Source organism: Daldinia caldariorum, assembly GCF_022478825.1.
Source record: "Daldinia caldariorum strain CBS 122874 unplaced genomic scaffold F4812scaffold_2, whole genome shotgun sequence".
Classification (NCBI taxonomy): Eukaryota; Fungi; Ascomycota; class Sordariomycetes; order Xylariales; family Hypoxylaceae; genus Daldinia; species Daldinia caldariorum.
Genome location: NW_025953038.1, coordinates 1,047,937 through 1,064,175, shown reverse-complemented (window position 1 = coordinate 1,064,175; position 16,239 = coordinate 1,047,937). Strand labels below are relative to the sequence as shown.

Genomic DNA, 16,239 nt, shown 5'->3' with positions numbered 1-16,239 from the left:
TTTAACTGTAACTTTAGTGATAAGATCTTTCAAGTCATATTAGATCACTCGTATAAGAAGAGAGACATAATTCACTAGGTAGGTACCTCCCTTCTCGATCAACATAGATGATATCTCGTTTCCCTAACGTAATTGGATTACAGCTAATAGTTGTCTGCTTTGACTTAGCTCTATTTGCTATTTTGGACAACAGAAGACAAATGTGAAGTGATCTAGTCTATACTATTCTATTAGAAGTGAAATGACACGCTTAGAATGACTCCATTGGGACTTTTGGGTTTGCTATGGGTAAAACATTCAATGTCCATTTGCTTCCAATAGAACACCAACGCTTGCTTCTCCCGTGAAAGAATATTTCTGATAACAGGTAGAATAGCCGAAAATAATACCACTTATTTAATAACATGAAGAGTCGCTAGAAACAACTGCATAATAGATGGGCAGTTGTGGTGCATCGGCATTTAATCAAGGTACCTATCTAAGGTAGGTAATTGGATGAAGTTGTTCTGCAGGCCGTAGAAGTATAAGATATATAGTCAAGTCCACTCCATACCTCGGCTTCTCACCTATTAATTTTAATAGACTTACTCTTAAATTGTCTAAACGGTGCAGGTATCCAATTCACAGATGACGAGCTAACCTGATCATTAACTAAATTATTTAATTCATATGGCAGTGGATTACCCCATCGGTATACCTACCTAAGGTATGGTATGTTTAGTACACCATCTCTAGAAGAGATTCTAAATGTAGTATGGGATACAGAGAAGTTGTGGATGCCTCATATCCACCTATCCAAACATTGATCGCCACTGAGGCTTTAAGATCGCCTATTATGTACAAGGTCCACGTATTTCCTTCGGAGCTAGGCTTAGCGTTCCTAAGTTGAACTGCCAACCTTTAACTACCCGCCTAAGAGTGATTCCCGGCTTCCAACTCGAAGCACCGGTGGGGCTCGACGTGCTACGACGTCCACGTCCAAAGCTCTCTAATTCTTGCAACAATCATTGCAACGCCAATTACGACTCCCTGTGGGAATGTTCTCGTCTCCTCGGAGGCAGTTGATGTGGTAAAGGGGTTTATCACAATCCTAAAGAGTTAGCCTTGCGTTCTATCTAGAGTGACACTGAAAAGGAAATTGGGGGAAAAAAATCATGTAACTAACCAAATTCGAGCAGATTAGTGTGGAAGGTCCGCGAACTGGTTGGCCACAGACAGCACATCCTGACGTCGACTTGCGATATTGGGTTCTTGGAGAAGGTGGTTTTGTAACCTCAGGTTGCTCAGGGCGCCTCTGAGATCTAGCCTGCCGCATAATTGCAAGCGCCTTAATGATAGTCGACTCGACTAAAGAATTCCTTGCCTTTAGGTAGCTCAAGTGCTTCGAAAATTCCGTCATTCGGCTCTGGGACGCGGCTAGCCACGACGCCTTGTCTTGAATGAATTTGAGATAAACCTCTTGTAAATGAGGCTCTGAGGTGACGCATTCTTTATTTACGTAGGCGTCCCATTCTGAGATGTATTCCTTTTCATCTTGATGGACGTCACTATAATCTCGAATGATATCTCGATGCTTCTGTACCAGCCAAGTATCGTCGATGTCTGGCGGATCAACCAACGATCCTGGCTCGAGCAACGCTTTGCTGAGACGATCGTACATGGGCTGCTTATTATTCGGCACTAGCTGCTTTCCATCTTTTGGACGACCCGGGAGGTATGTCTTCGTATGAAGTTAGCATGACACAGATTTCACCGTATTATGTACCTGTCATTGTAATTAACTTACTTGGAAAGACTTTGACTGCACTAGATTCTTCTGGTTCCTATGAAGAGATATACTGTCTTCGAAGTCACTCTCCTGAGCTTCTGAACCTTGAACGTCCAATACGCATGAGCTGGATCGACGCGGGGTTTCTTGGCCGTGATGAGAGATCGAGATGCGAGAGGAGCTCATATCAAAGTCATACTTGAACTCATAATGAACCTTTACATGTTCTACTAGCTGGTTCATGGATGGATGAGCCGCATAGCATCGTATGCATTGGTAATTCTTTAGTACGACTTCCCCGGTTTGAGGGAGCACCCACGTAACTTGCCCATTTTGGCTTCTATTCTCAGCCAATTTACGCTGCTTGCGTTCTTTACGCTCTTTCCCTCGAGCCTTGTCACTCAGTAACTTGAGATTATAATTCTGCTTTTCCCGCGTTCTTAGAGAACGACTAGGGGTTGCCGCGTCTTCATGATCGTCGTCCTCTTCTATCAAGATATCTTGATCATCCTTCAAAACACCGTTTGTTGCATTATCTGTCCTCCCGTTAACGTGTCCGTTTGTCAACGGCTCTAAAGCGCCTTTGGGGATTGATGCTTTGGTCTCTGGTGGCGAAACCTCGACTTCAGTGGTGCTCCTTGCTCTATGGCATGTGGACCATCTCAGATCCATGTCCATCATTAGTTCGGTTGCTATTTCATGACCGACTCGTTTCCTGATCTTAACAGGCGTAGAGGCCCGGTGTTTTTCAAATCTGTAGATGACTTGGGATGTCAACACCCAATGCCGCAGTTTGCTCGAGACGTCGCCCTGGGCTTCTTCTTTAGGTAGTAAGTCAACTGGCGGCCAATAGGGATCACCGGCCGACTCCAACTCGGCTTGGACCAAATAGCTGTCATCTAGATTAAAGCCATTGCCATCATCTCGCTCAACGAATATCTTGTCTGCTGGGACGTGAAATGGCGAACTTAGATAAATCCTAGCCCTCCGACAGACATCGTCTGCGTCTCGAAAGACCCTTAGATTGCATATCTGACTATCGCAATGAAGGATACGAACTTCCTTTGACCCGCGTAATCGAAAAATGCTAAGCTTACAGCGGATGCGAATAGTGGGAGTGTCCTTTTTTGCGGGAGATCCCGTGCCATTCAACAGGTTGCTGGATCTGAAGTTAGAGCTGTCCTTGTGGGTGATCTGCAGAATTTCCACACGGAGAGCTTTTTCGAAGTCGTTATAATTCTCAGGTAACAAGTGACTAACGGCGCCATTTGGAGTCAACTCCGGGGAATCCTCTATGCGACGTCTTTTAGGGGCACGTGAGCCATGCTCATCACTAACGATGTTGTCACCGTTCGTTGACGATAACTTGATTCCCATGCCGTACGGAGAAAGGTGATCGACAGCAGTTTTCCAGGCTCGATGGATGAAAGGTAGTTCGCGTTTGTACGGGGTGATGGTTGCCATCTCTGAAGGAGAACATCGGCGCAGCCCACCACGGTGTTGTGGCACCCTGGTTTAGAGATAAAGATAGAGTCGTCAGATAATTACAGGAATGACTGAAGGCGCTATTAAAGTCTTATTGGGCAAACTCCTGAACTCCTGCTATGGAAGTAAAGCAAGCATATATGAGTGTTGCTGAGTACCTAACCTAGGTAGTTGCCTCGGAAGCACCAAGTTTCGGACACAACCAATTAGGAATTACAGATATTGGGGTTGCATTATTGGATACCTTAGGTATTCTTAGCGCCGAAGACAAGTCAATGAGAATTATGGCGTAAAACTGAGATCAAAGTCAGGCGAGGAATCGAGGGCCAAGACGAAATGAAGTTTAAGAATGAGTGAAAGTGGCTATGGAGGGATGAGATGTGCAATAAATTAAGTGTGGCTGGCCATGAAATGATGGTGAACCTGGTTGTTTATGTTAACCGTAATTCGGTGCGATGATTTCGATGATTTGTCGGCAAAAGTTGCGGGCTTGCCGGCGGATGCAATTACAATACCAAACGGTATTGAATATAAGAAAATGTGACTATAGAGAAATAAGTTGGGAGGGCATGTGATGCGGTTGACATGTTCCGCGATGCGATGCGTGAAAAGTGGAAGAACCCGTCGACGCGTTCCGACTAACCAAGGTAGGCTGAAGGAGGAAAGGACCAATCCTGTCTGGCCTGTCCAGTCTTGTATGGCTTAAGTGGAATTTGTGTGGCTACGGTTGGATCTTCTAAGTGGCGGAACCGTGCATTTATGTACAAAAAGATACGTACCACGTAGTACTCTCGGAGATACAAGCATACAAGCCACAAGTACAGGTTGCTTCTAGGTACTGGATGTATGTACTCTAGACCCACCTTCCCTCCTTTGCTACTTGATTTTCACATGGGTAACATTGAAACAGTGAAAGTCCAACTAGCAAAACTTAAGTGCAGATTAACACACGCACTTACAAGTACCTAAGGCACTATTCTCCAAGTTAAAAGATGGAGTCAATTGCTTCTCAGATTAATAAGATATGGATTATATAATTATTGTTGATATTACCCGACCGGATTGAAACTATAGATGAAACTATAGATGATGAATTAATTAAGTATGGCTTGTAATAATTACAAAGATTAAGGGTTTCTAATATACATTGTATTTGAGCTATAAATTCTTTCCAAAATACGTTTTCAAGTAAAGCAATAGCTACCTTAAGGCAGCTTACCTTATATACACTTACCTTAGGTAAAAAGCCAATTGAAGTAAATGCAATCAAGACACATACGGAAGAGTTCGTAATGAAATGAGAAGTAGGACTTGCACCATCGACAGTTAAATAAAAATGGCAAAACTACGATCATAGTATCAGCGGAATTCAGACCTTAAGGGTTGTATGGTCTGACTAACTCCTAGGTAAGTACATAGCAAATCTAATATGATAATATAGCCTCCACTCTAGGTTAGCGGGGGTACCTACCTAATATGTTCTACATATATGTGTGCACATGGTTGTAGAATTCTTCCGTGATGTCCAAGAACGATAAGATGAAGTTCAGTGGTACATAGATACAGTTTCAGCTGCGCGCGGAAGTGAGGTTCCACGGGTAAGAGGCTACCTCCTCCTATGGTACACGGGGAAGGTGGGGGTGTAGAGTGCAGATCCAATCATAAGCGCAAAACCTTATTAAGTGGGTACCGCCAATCTACTATGTACCTTGAGCTGCAGTTGAGTGAGTCAATGCCGTACCTCCTACGTCGTACTTTCCCAGGATAAACACAATCCATTTCCGATTTACCTAACCCATTTTTCTTTGTTAATTCTTAATTCACGCCGAAGCATCCACCTGCGAAACCTCTTGCCAATCAATCCACCATTCAATCAACTAAGTAGCATACGCTACTCTATTCCTCGATCCCTTGTTATTCCTATGCCGACCGTCGTTGTGCCCGCTTATTATTCCAAGCAAGCTAATGATTCTCGATCTCGCCTCTGACAATGGATCGCCCTCTACGAGCTCTTCGGACTAATCCATCCCGCGCCGCCAAATTGAAGGCACCATGCCGCACGACTAGATCAACAGCCGCATACTTCCGTTCCTACTCGCTTTCATCCGAGTCCGACAGTGATCTTGACGATGACAGCGACGATTTCGAAACTAGCCATGCCCCGATTAAACATACATTCCCTACCACGCGAAAGCGAAAGAGCACCAGCGATAACTACTCGCCACCTCCGAAAAAAGTCCTGCGTCAAGCACACAAAGTCGTCAAAAAGGCCTCTCCGAAAACAATAGCTCCTAGTACCCCGGATTCAAATGAGGTTACACCTGCGGCTTCACCTGCTACCCCTTCCAACACTTGTACATTCCGTCTTCCTTTGGAAAATCTTCCGTATCACGTCCTCCTATGTGTTTTCGACAGCATCGCCGCGCCAATCCGTGACCTTTCATCACGACGTGAAGATGTCTCCGAGGCGGTTGGAGATTTAATGTCGGCCGCACGGGTTTGCAAGGCCTTTCTCGAACCTGCGTTAGCAAACTTGTACAAGTGCCCTCCATTCTACCACCACTGGCGATACACCAAAGCCCCCCAAACCTCTCTCAGCCAATTCATCGACACTCTAAACTTGTCTCCCGACACTACCATAATGAATTACCGACCCAAAGTTGAAGTTCTACAGATGGAAGTGGCATCAACTTTGATCCCAAGGTTCGGCACAAACTATCTAAACTTTCAGACTGTGGTGCGGAATCTGCCAAGACTGTCAAGTATGGAGTTGTACCACGAATTTGACGAGCCGCCTTATCGTAAATTAGACGAGCACATCCGATTCAAATGTGCTGCAGATGACTTGATGCAAACTTTAGCAGGCCGTAAAGTTAGTGATACGACCGTTCCCACGCAATTGAAAAGTTGGCGTTGGAACTCGCGTCTTACTTCGGACTCGCTCTCGCTAGATAAGTTGGCGGGATTTCATTCCAACTCAAGTTTCGCCAGCCTGCGAAAAGTAGCATTTGTGAATTATCAACTTGCGTCCTGGGGCTTGACGGCTAGACAACAGTCTAGTGAAGTGATAGAGAGACAAAACCATGAAAGGATCGCCCAACTCTCTGCCTGTATTTCGGCTTTGCCAGACCTGGAGCATCTCGTTTTAGAGTCCTGTACATTGGTTAATGGCCTATTACTGGAACAACTTCCCACCTCCCTCAAACATCTGGAATTTATCAACTGCTGGGAGCTAACAGCAAATGATCTTACTAATTTTCTACTTTCTAACGGGAGCCACTTGCAAAGTCTCACTATCAATCACTGCCAATCGTTGAGCCTAACATTTCTTCCCGTCTTAGAGTTCGCCTGTCCCAAGCTGCAACACCTCTACATAGATTTGTCCTACTTCCGACACCACGAGCACTATGCTGACAATAAACCTGAGTATGACGTCCTGCTTACGGAGAACGATGTGCCGAGGTGGCCGCCCTCAATTCAATCTATTGAGATCCTTCACATGCGGAAGTGGGGTCGTAGGGCAGCAGAGACTTTCTTTCAAAGCTTGGTGCAGAGCGCGTCGGAACTTCCCCACCTTCGTCGACTCGCATTGAGAATCGCGCTAGACATAGGTTGGCGTCAACGCCAAGAATTCCGGGAATTCTGGGTGGATAAGATGGCGAGGATCTTTAAGAGGAAGACGAAGCCTAGAAAAGATATCAAGACAGTACGCGCACCACCAGTCAAACCCCAGCGGCAAGAACAGAGGATGGAGCTAAAGCCGAAGATCTCAACTTCTACAACGTTACCACGGCGGCGAAGCACGCGAATCGCTAATCTTTCACCGGCACCAACCTCGTCAGAGGGTGAGCCGAATTACCTCAGTAAGGCTGAGCTCACGCGAGCCTCGGCCATCAGTAAAGAACTCAAGCGGCTCAGAGGGAGTGGATTATTGCTGAAGGAACGAGATGCCGACGATGAAGAGAGCGAAGACGAATTAGCCGCTGACCACTCCGATCAGAGTCAATTGGAACGCAAGGTGAGAAAGGTTTCGAGACAAGTATCGGACAATGAATTTATTCATGGTCTCTGTGATGTGGTGGATATTCAAGTTGATAACCATCGGCCCACGGAAAGACAGTTCGACATGGAGGACTTTTTGGACTCTCCAGAAGAGTCGGATCCTGATTGGGACGGCGGAGATGCCGATATTTTCGATTAATAGCCTTCTCAAATGGGTTGAAGGTTCCCCTACATAATATGAACAAGAGATTTATGACTTGCATGAGGATGGAAGTGGGAGGGATGGAAATTATTCTAATGAACTTGGCGTTGGATGGTAAGATCGGACATTATTAGATATACGTCATCACTGACACGACGATCCCGCACATGGAGTTTGATTGGCAAGGCGTCCAAGGCATCCAATGTACTTGATACAGAAGGGCTAGAAATTGCATGTTGCATGGCTGAAAGGTAGCTTACAAATAGAGGCAGTATATGTAAGGTACCTTTCTTGGTATCCTAGGCTCGCCTATATAAAAATAGAAAAAAAAAAAAAATTTAACAGCGATCCGAACAGTGCCTCATTTCCAGGTGATTGAGTACCTGGTACGTACCTGACCAACGGGTTAGGTACCAGAGAGGTGGATTTTAGAAGTCATTCTGTAATACCACTGTCGACCTATTATTGGTTCTTTGTGATACTGCATCCGGAAATCATGGTACGAAGAAAGTTACTCCTCGACAGGGTTGATCCTAAAGTACATTCGCCATACGGGAACCTACCTGTAACAGGTAGGTAGTATTCTATGCCGATTTAATACCTAATATTATTTTATTATTTTCAAAGCATGGAATTAAGTACCGAGATATCCTCACTGGGCGATAGATTTCAACTGGAGAAGAGGGCTATCATGTCGTTTTCATCAGACTTCACTTTTAGCCCTTCGTGACTATTTCTTCATTTGGCCTTGAAGCCGAGTTCCAATGTGAACCCAGTTACTCACTGGAAACCGTTTAAAGCCATCTACATATCGTTATTACATACTATTCTTATGACAGATTCTCCCGATTCTACTTACCTGAATACGTAATAAAACAATTTTAGTTCTAGGTAATTCAACAAACCATCAGTTATATACTGATAAGCGCCAGAATTGTTTACATGATTGCAGAGCGGACTAGCTAGTTGAGAGATCTGCCGTGAGCAACTAGAGGGACTCGTAAGTAGAAAAGGGGCACTTGGATGAACTATGTGATATAGATACCTGATTTGAATGCAGCAACCTTCTGTTCAAGACGTAGGACAATACTAATGTGGCAATGAAAGGGTATTCTTGGAACAATTCAGTCAACCTCCAATTAATTACTGGTAGAGTTGGTAATTAGCTACCTCCTACAGAAATTCGTGGCAGAGGTGCTGTTTGTCTTTTTTTTCCTTACAACTTCCTTTCTTTTATAAATTTCTTTCTTTCATAATCTCTAAGACTGCGGTTACGTGGGACTACCGAGAAAATTGATCCTTCCTGGTCGTTGAGTTTCTTTGTCTACCAGTTGTTCGATTGCTGCAAGCAGCACAATAGCACAATAGCGATTATGGCCTTTCACATATGTATAGCCATATTTTTGAAACCGCGATACCAAATAAATTCTATATGTGTATTGCTCCTCAAAATTGTTTATCCAATACGCGGCTACAGGCCTTCAGTAATCAAGAAAAATGGACGACCCGGATAGGGTGATGCACGATTACCCGGAGGATTTTGACCGAGGCATATATGGGAATCCCGAAGGGTTTTCGGAACATTATAGAGCTGTGAACGCCCTCTGGGCACGTTATCGAGAAGAGGGCGGCGCCTACGAAGGGGGCTTTAGATCATACCGTGTAGACCGAGAGGAGTGGGCGGAGCAACCGTTTCCGAGGCCAGGAGAAGCCAACCCTCGAGACTATGTCATAAAGAAAAATTGGAATCGGACCCCGTACAAGCATGACGCTTGGGAAAGTACTTGGCCGCCGTTCGTACTTAATACGTCGGATATATGGGATGAGCCGTACAGGAACGATATCCGGCAGAGATGTCGCGATGCTATACAATTTTTTGAGAGGCACCCCCCGAGAAATCTTATGGCTCTGAAAGTGCTGGGCTATGGTGCGAATGGTATAGCTATTAAGTTCGCGCGCCTAAATCCACCTAAGGAACTGGTCATCAAGATTGGTCGCAAGGGCTGGTTTAGCCCGGAAATCCGTCGCGAAGAACGAATGATGAAGGTACGTAGTGACGACAAGCATAAGGTTAGGTACCTACCTATAGGATATCTTCTAATGGCGCAAATAGGAAGTAGCCCGCGGGGCTCATAGTGTCCAGATGGTCAATCCGGCTCATGTCATTGCTGCAAACGTTCAGCCGTTTGAGTACGAATACATAGACCAATATGATTCGAGCGACGATGACGACGATCTACCTTCCTTACCTCCATCGGATGTAGAAACTTTAGACGATAATCGTTTCTACTCGGGCTGGAACGATAGTCGGAGGCACACTTTTGAAAACGACCCCGAAGATCAAGAGGACAAGGTTCGGCTTCACCGGATAAGGATGAGAGAAAAGGACGAATTGATCGACCGTATGATCCGTGACCGTGACCCGAACGATCCTGAGAACCCACTCTCCCGCCACGACTATATCATCCTAGAGTATTTGGGCAATGGCGACTTGGGGCATCTCATCCAAAGAATTGAGAAGGCCAGCTTACCAAGAGAGGAAAAAAGGGTTCCAAATCGTGTCCTTTGGTCCTTTTGGCTTTGCTGTATGTTAAGTCTTTGCTCTCTACTGTTTCTACCTCCTCCAATCACGATGTGTTATAACTAATGAGATTGTTAGTGGTTAGGGCATGTGTTGGCTTGGAGTAAGTTCTTGGATCTCGAGAGCCCCCGTTTCTTTACTCAAAAATATTTGGTAATACTCGACCCCTGGGTAACTTACGTTGACATGATGGGATTTTCAAGGTTTCCTCCGCGGATGTACCACCCTGAGCGACACGACAGACATGATCCGGCCAAGATACGAAGGGCGCTAGAGGAAGCGGCTGCTTCGAATCCCGAAGGCGGGCCTGATCAGTGGAAAGGTACCGGAGATGACCTTTATGAAGAGGTCCCACCCACTCGTAAGAGATGGGCTGGGAGGCGATTGGTCCATTTTGATATCGACGCTAAAAATGGTAAGAAGACTTTCTCCTAATTTTCCCTACTGTATGAGATGAAGCTAACTGAAAACTACCAAGTCCTCATCGGCGGCCCAGATAGAAATGCTAGAGACGGCGAGCATGCTATAATTCCTAGACTGAAGGTAGGCTAGTAGTCTTGGACATAATACACTTATCTTTGACTCGTCTCCTTCTATGCTGACTGTAGCTTAGCTTGCGGACTATGGACGTGCAAGAATAATAAAGCCTAACAAGGGAAAGTAAGCTGCACCGTTGTTCCATGCTTTGGGTTCATACTGATTATTCAAATACAGCCAGTATTATCTTCGACATCGGTTCACCGGGAAATACGGCCATTATGCCCCTGAACAATTTGGAACGGATTGGGATCACGTAAATGTTGAAACCACGTCGGGTTGGGAACTTGCGGAAGAAAGAGTAGCTGGGCATTACGGATCACCTATGAACGTATGGGGGATTGCGCTGGTAAGAGTTCCTTGGATACTATAATGAAGGTCACAAACGGTTTAACGCCCGGACAGACCTTATGGACGCTCATGACGGTATCTCGCCCGCCGGTCCCGCCACAGCGGAGCGCGGAAGAACCGATTCACTATGCGGCATTGCTCATGGATGATCCCGAGCTTGGTTATATAGACGAAGACCTCCGAAGAACAATTACGCAATGTATGAGGCATCACCCGGAAGAGCGACCACCACTAGATACTTTAATGAGGGGGGCGAAAGAAGGCTCAGTGCGAAGATATCCTGGAGAAACTGATCATATGATTAGAAACTGGGTTCAGACATTGGTATGTGATAAGAGTAGATCATATCCTAGCCTTAGCCCTCCTGTTTTGGGAAAGCTTTCGTCGGGTATATATACTTGAATGACCGTTCAGCTGACTATGTTCTAGTATGTAAAGCAACCAATCCCGCTCAATCCCCTTCGTAATTACCAAATTTCCCTCTCGGGTTGAAGAGCGTGGATACTATGAACAAGGTATCAAACTACTGACATGAATGTTTTCGTTATATTAGTATCTATGATGCTGTTCAGCCAGACAATGCCCCTCCTTTAAACCCATATGGACCGTACCCTTATCCCGAAAACGTGGAACCTCCGGCCCCGGCCCCGGCCCCTGCCCCTGTCAAAGTACCGTGGAATCCTTTTGCACCTCATGGACCTGCTCCTGGACCCGCACCGCCTCCATGGGGTGCCGGTCCTTTTGGTCTTCCTGGGCCCGCTCCTGGACCTGCAGGACCTCCAGATGCTCTGGGACCTCCAGGACCCAACCCCCTCGGTCCTATTGGTCCTCCTCCGCCCGCTCCTCGTCCACACCACGTTCTCCCGGATCTTCCTGCCGATCCGCCATTAGCGCCACCAAGGGAAGGAGATGTCGAAGAGATTGTGATTTGGGAAGACGAAGCGCACGCAGATGGCGAAGACGACGACGGCGGCGAAGACGATGAAGATGACGCAGTGCCAGACGGTGGAGGTGGAGGCGTGGGCGAAGGTGGTGTTGTATGGGTCGATCCGAACGAGGATGAGTGGGATGGCTTTGACGAAAACGCCGAAAATATTGATCCGTTCGCAGGTTTCGACGGGCCTGACGTTCCAATGGACGATGCACCACCTTTACCTGGTCCCATAAATCCACCACTGGTTCCCCCTGACGCAGTGCAATGGCTACCCCCGCAACCCCCGCCACCGCCACCACAAGAACCTGGTGGTCCAGTGCAGTGGCTACCACCGCAACCGCCTCAACCCGGTGGTGGCCCATTACAATGGATACCGCAACCTCTGCAGCCGCCGCCAAATCAATTCGGATTCTTCGCCGGCGCAGGCCAGGGGCCGGCGAATAACATACCCGGGCTGCCACAACGGGAGCCTCAAGGCCTTGCGAACCGGGTTATAAAACGGATGCAAAATTTCGGACACCCCCGCCCTCCAAGGCACGGGCTAGCTCTGCCTCGTAAACGCCGTAGAGATGCTCTTCGCGAACGGCTCCAACGTAAGTAGCCTCCCTAGACTTACTTACTTACCTACCTTAAACCCCACCCCTCCCCCCGTGTCCCTTGAGATAGATAGGTATAAAATTCAAACGGAATGTTGACTTGTTAAACTCTAGATATGTTCGACCGCCATCAAAGAGGCGGCCATCAAGGAGGCGGCCATCAGGGAGGTGCTCATTGATAAACATCCTGGAACGTCATTTGGTTCCTAGCTTTTATATAACATGTTCTTCTAGGGGAGGGCGAAGTCAATATTGACTTGATTGATTTAGCAAGAAATATATTTCCGGTATATGAAGGTTATTTTGTTAGTTACCTGGAGCTAAAACAGGTAGGGCATGTCGTTTAGGTATTTATGTAGTATATACTTTAGAATATTCGCATGGTATTTTTATTTTTATTTTTTGGTTCTTTTTTTCTCTCCCCTATCTGGAGACTCGGTTTGTCAATTATCGTCCCGTTTGCATGTCAGGTAACTAAGGTAGATATACATCTATCGGATAGATATGAGTGGTTACATGCATATATGTACTCTCCCATAGGTACCTAGGTAGTCTTGTTTTGAGACTGACGACATTATACCACATTACCATATCTCAGTCTGCCGAAGCCATTTTATCTACATCACATAACTACCTAAGGTACCCCTAGGTAATAAACCGCCTACTGTATGTACCTAAGATATCTATCACGAAAGGTTTGCGTTTAGCATTAATATATGAAACTTATCATAAATTACGTTATTCAGCAGAGAGACACTACGGCAACGAAGTACCTGCTATGTAAACAAAACCCTACTGACAGGGATATGAGCTGTAAGCTAAAGCTGAGATTGATGACGTAGGAGCTCTTCGAATTAGGTACCTGACAGAGGTACATAGTAACAAAAAAATAATAGGTCTGCTTTACCTGGTTTTATCTTATCTTGAATCTGCTTCCAACTTTCAAGAATAATCCATAAACCTTTGACTAATCAAGTGCGCGAAAATGGCGTCAATGTTCCAGAAAGCCAGCACTTTCTTGGGCGGCGGTGACGGAGACGATCCAAGGAAACAGGACGAGGAAGGCGAGTCGCTCACAAGCGTACTAGAAACGGACGAAGACCGCAGCTCACTCACAATCCTCGTTTCTGAGATTACCGAGCTTATGCGCAGACGACTCGTGGATACTTTTGATCCCAAGCAAACGGGTTCTCAAGACGACCACCTTTCTGCGCTAGCAAGTGACAATTGCAGTGAATCGGAAAATCTTGAAATGCTAAGCGACGAGGAACAAGAGAAGAGGGCGCAAAAGGTGCTTGAGAAGCAAAAGGCCGAGTTTGCGAAACGCGAAAAGGAGGTTAGCAAAGAGGAAATGGTCACGCTCAAGGCGAGCGCGCTGGAGTTCTTCGATGGCTGGAGAGACGCGGTCGTGCTCCGCGTCGGGGAGGTCGTCAACTCCAGGAAAACAGCCGCGAAACAATCAAAGCAAGCCGATCCAGAACTCGCGAGCTCGGAAACCGAACCTGGACTAGAGGGCGTCGAGGCTGACGAGCACGAGGATACGATCGCCAAAGCGCTGTTAAAGACGTATCCCCCCGTCGAAACCGCGCTGTGCAAAATTCCCAAGGAGAAGCGAATCCTAATCCTCCACTCCGTGCTCCTGCTCCTGCTGAGCCTGGAGCACTACAACGCCTACTCCCGGGTCCTTCTTCTGCACCTAACCACGAGCCTGGGCCTCTCCGCCACGGTGCTCGCGGAGGACGAGACGAAAGTCGCTCATGGGCTCCTCTCGGCGGCCGAGAAGATGTCGGCCGACGATGAGACGAAGAAAAGGGCGGAGGAGAACCGCACCGCGCGAAGATGGAAGATGGGCGTCGCGGGGGTCGCCGGCGCCGCCCTCATCGGTATTACCGGCGGGTTGGCTGCTCCCCTCCTAGCTTCCGGCTTGGGTACCGTGCTGGGGGGGATCGGGCTCGGTGCTACCGCTACGGCGGGCTACCTGGGAGCGTTAGCGGGGAGTGGTGTCTTGGTAGGTGGTCTATTCGGGGCCTATGGCGCTAAAATGACGAGTAAAGCTAGTAAGTGAACTACCCAGCTCTTTGTCTCATAGCCTCCTGAAAACTAGGTAAGGTAGGTAGAGGCACTCGCTTCAGACCTCCTCTAGATCTAGTGGTCTATAGAATGAGCCCGCCAGTCCGACATTTATTTATTCGACGGCGTTTACTCACTCACGATATCCCAGTGGAGAAATATACTCGGGACGTGGAAGACTGCGCATTCGTACCTATCGAGAGGCCGGGGAAAACCGAGATCGAAGCGCGTCGTCTGCGGATCGCCATTGGCATTTCCGGCTGGCTGGACGACAAAGACGATGTAGTCAAGCCGTGGAAATGCATCGGCTCGGGCCAAGAATCATTCGCTCTACGGTTCGAACTGGATGCGCTGATCAATCTGGGGAACGCGCTTACAACACTGGTCACTTCGGCAGCGTGGTCCTACGCGAAGTCTGAGATCATTAAGCGTACTGTTTTCGCGGCGCTGTCCGCTGGCTTGTGGCCGCTAGGCTTAGTGGTAAGTACAATGCAGCGTCCCGCCCTAATTCTCCTATTCGCTCCTCTCGAAATAGTCGTCATGATATTTTCGAAAATTATAAGCAGTAGGTAGTTATTACTAGAACGCTAACATACAAGCGCAGAAAGCCAGTCATATCATCGACAACCCCTGGAGCATCGCCAACCAGCGCGCCCAGAAAGCCGGCGAAGTCCTCGCCGACGCGCTTATCAACAAAGCACAAGGCGAGCGACCCGTCACGCTCATCGGGTACTCCCTCGGTGCCAAGGTCATATACGTATGCCTGCAGCAGCTCGCCAAGAGGCAAGCCTTCGGCATCGTCGAGAATGCGATCATGCTCGGCGCGCCGACGCCCAGCAGTTCCGCGGACTGGCGGCGCATCCGGTCCGTCGTCGCAGGCAGGGTCGTCAACGCGTACAGCGCGAACGACTACATCCTCGCGTTCCTGTACCGGAGCAGCAGCATCCAGTTCGGCGTCGCGGGCTTGCGTCCCGTCCTCGACGTCCAGGGGGTCGAGAACGTCGACGTCGGCGATCTAGTCAAGGGCCACACGTTATACCGTCACGCGACGGCGCCGGTCCTTAAGCGTATCGGCTTCGAAGACATTGACTTGCGGGAGATTAGGCGCGAAGAGGACCGGTTGGCGGAGCAGGAGAAGAAGGAAGAGGAGCAGCGGAGGAGTGCTGAGAGCGGCGGTGAAAAAGAGGGCGCTGATCCAGAGGTTGGCGAGGGAGAGGACCGAGAGGTCAGGAGAATGGAACGAGATGTTGAGCAGATGAAGGTATCGGAGTAGGTGTACTGGATCAAGGTAAAAGGCAATTGACTCGGCACTCTCAGAGATATCTATCATACATCAATATGAATTACATTCGTTCGCAACCAACTCCTGAGAATACTCTATTCCCTACTTGAGTTAGTACCTTAGATTCGCCGACCCCGGTGGAAAAGAATGTAGGTATAACTATACTTCTCGTATTTAAACCATAATAACATGTAATTTCGCCCCTTTCTCAATTTACGTAGATAGTTCATCTCTGCGGGCAATGATCTCCTCTCCCATCTTGATGATCTTTCATTTATTACTTAAGTACCTGTTTGACCTCAGAGTACCACTAGGTACTCCAAGGGTCAGCGTATATTTCTTCCTGGGTGGAAGTTTATATAGGAGAAAGATTTTGGAGGAACCGTGAAATCCCTGTTTGGGAAAGTGTCTTTGACGATGCAAAAGAGCAC

General features: G+C 47.4%; 4 protein-coding genes across 4 annotated transcripts; 3 read left to right on the top strand and 1 right to left on the bottom strand.

The window, feature by feature from the left end:
• Window positions 1-647: 647 nt before the first annotated feature.
• F4812DRAFT_413502 (uncharacterized protein) lies at window positions 648-3,948 on the bottom strand. Its single transcript, XM_047932795.1, has 3 exons — window positions 1,787-3,948; window positions 1,166-1,720; window positions 648-1,090 (listed from the first exon to the last, which is right to left on the bottom strand). Exons 1-3 carry the CDS (start codon window positions 3,230-3,232, stop codon window positions 989-991), a joined length of 2,103 nt encoding a protein of 700 aa, XP_047793623.1. The 5' UTR covers window positions 3,233-3,948; the 3' UTR covers window positions 648-988.
• Window positions 3,949-5,015: 1,067 nt separating this feature from the next.
• On the top strand, window positions 5,016-7,812 carry F4812DRAFT_413501 (uncharacterized protein). The gene has a single exon (XM_047932794.1). It carries the CDS (start codon window positions 5,244-5,246, stop codon window positions 7,452-7,454), a length of 2,211 nt encoding a protein of 736 aa, XP_047793622.1. The 5' UTR covers window positions 5,016-5,243; the 3' UTR covers window positions 7,455-7,812.
• Window positions 7,813-8,901: 1,089 nt separating this feature from the next.
• Window positions 8,902-12,854, top strand: F4812DRAFT_413500 (kinase-like domain-containing protein). The gene is made up of 10 exons (XM_047932793.1): window positions 8,902-9,503; window positions 9,571-10,042; window positions 10,117-10,141; window positions 10,242-10,453; window positions 10,517-10,581; window positions 10,652-10,698; window positions 10,753-10,924; window positions 10,981-11,249; window positions 11,480-12,453; window positions 12,571-12,854. Exons 1-10 carry the CDS (start codon window positions 8,955-8,957, stop codon window positions 12,633-12,635), a joined length of 2,850 nt encoding a protein of 949 aa, XP_047793621.1. The 5' UTR covers window positions 8,902-8,954; the 3' UTR covers window positions 12,636-12,854.
• Window positions 12,855-13,037: 183 nt separating this feature from the next.
• Window positions 13,038-16,058, top strand: F4812DRAFT_413496 (DUF726-domain-containing protein). Its single transcript, XM_047932792.1, has 4 exons — window positions 13,038-13,122; window positions 13,203-14,513; window positions 14,678-15,006; window positions 15,131-16,058. The coding sequence occupies exons 2-4, from the start codon at window positions 13,442-13,444 to the stop codon at window positions 15,797-15,799; spliced, it is 2,070 nt and encodes a 689-aa protein (XP_047793620.1). The 5' UTR covers window positions 13,038-13,122; window positions 13,203-13,441; the 3' UTR covers window positions 15,800-16,058.
• The last annotated feature ends 181 nt before the right edge of the window (window positions 16,059-16,239 follow it).

Bases quoted from the DNA above. Each gene is read 5' to 3' on its own strand.
- F4812DRAFT_413496 (XM_047932792.1), top strand. From the start codon at position 13,442: ATGGCGTCAATGTTCCAGAAAGCCAGCACTTTCTTGGGCGGCGGTGAC. The intron at 14,514-14,677 runs GTAAGTGAACTA...ACGATATCCCAG, and splicing joins TAAAATGACGAGTAAAGCTA to TGGAGAAATATACTCGGGAC. The intron at 15,007-15,130 runs GTAAGTACAATG...ATACAAGCGCAG, and splicing joins TGTGGCCGCTAGGCTTAGTG to AAAGCCAGTCATATCATCGA.
- F4812DRAFT_413502 (XM_047932795.1), bottom strand. From the start codon at position 3,232: ATGGCAACCATCACCCCGTACAAACGCGAACTACCTTTCATCCATCGA. The intron at 1,721-1,786 runs GTAAGTTAATTA...CTTCATACGAAG, and splicing joins TGCAGTCAAAGTCTTTCCAA to ACATACCTCCCGGGTCGTCC. The intron at 1,091-1,165 runs GTTAGTTACATG...CTAACTCTTTAG, and splicing joins CACTAATCTGCTCGAATTTG to GATTGTGATAAACCCCTTTA.
- F4812DRAFT_413501 (XM_047932794.1), top strand. From the start codon at position 5,244: ATGGATCGCCCTCTACGAGCTCTTCGGACTAATCCATCCCGCGCCGCC.
- F4812DRAFT_413500 (XM_047932793.1), top strand. From the start codon at position 8,955: ATGGACGACCCGGATAGGGTGATGCACGATTACCCGGAGGATTTTGAC. The intron at 10,043-10,116 runs GTATGTTAAGTC...TGAGATTGTTAG, and splicing joins TTGGTCCTTTTGGCTTTGCT to TGGTTAGGGCATGTGTTGGC. The intron at 10,454-10,516 runs GTAAGAAGACTT...AAAACTACCAAG, and splicing joins TGATATCGACGCTAAAAATG to TCCTCATCGGCGGCCCAGAT.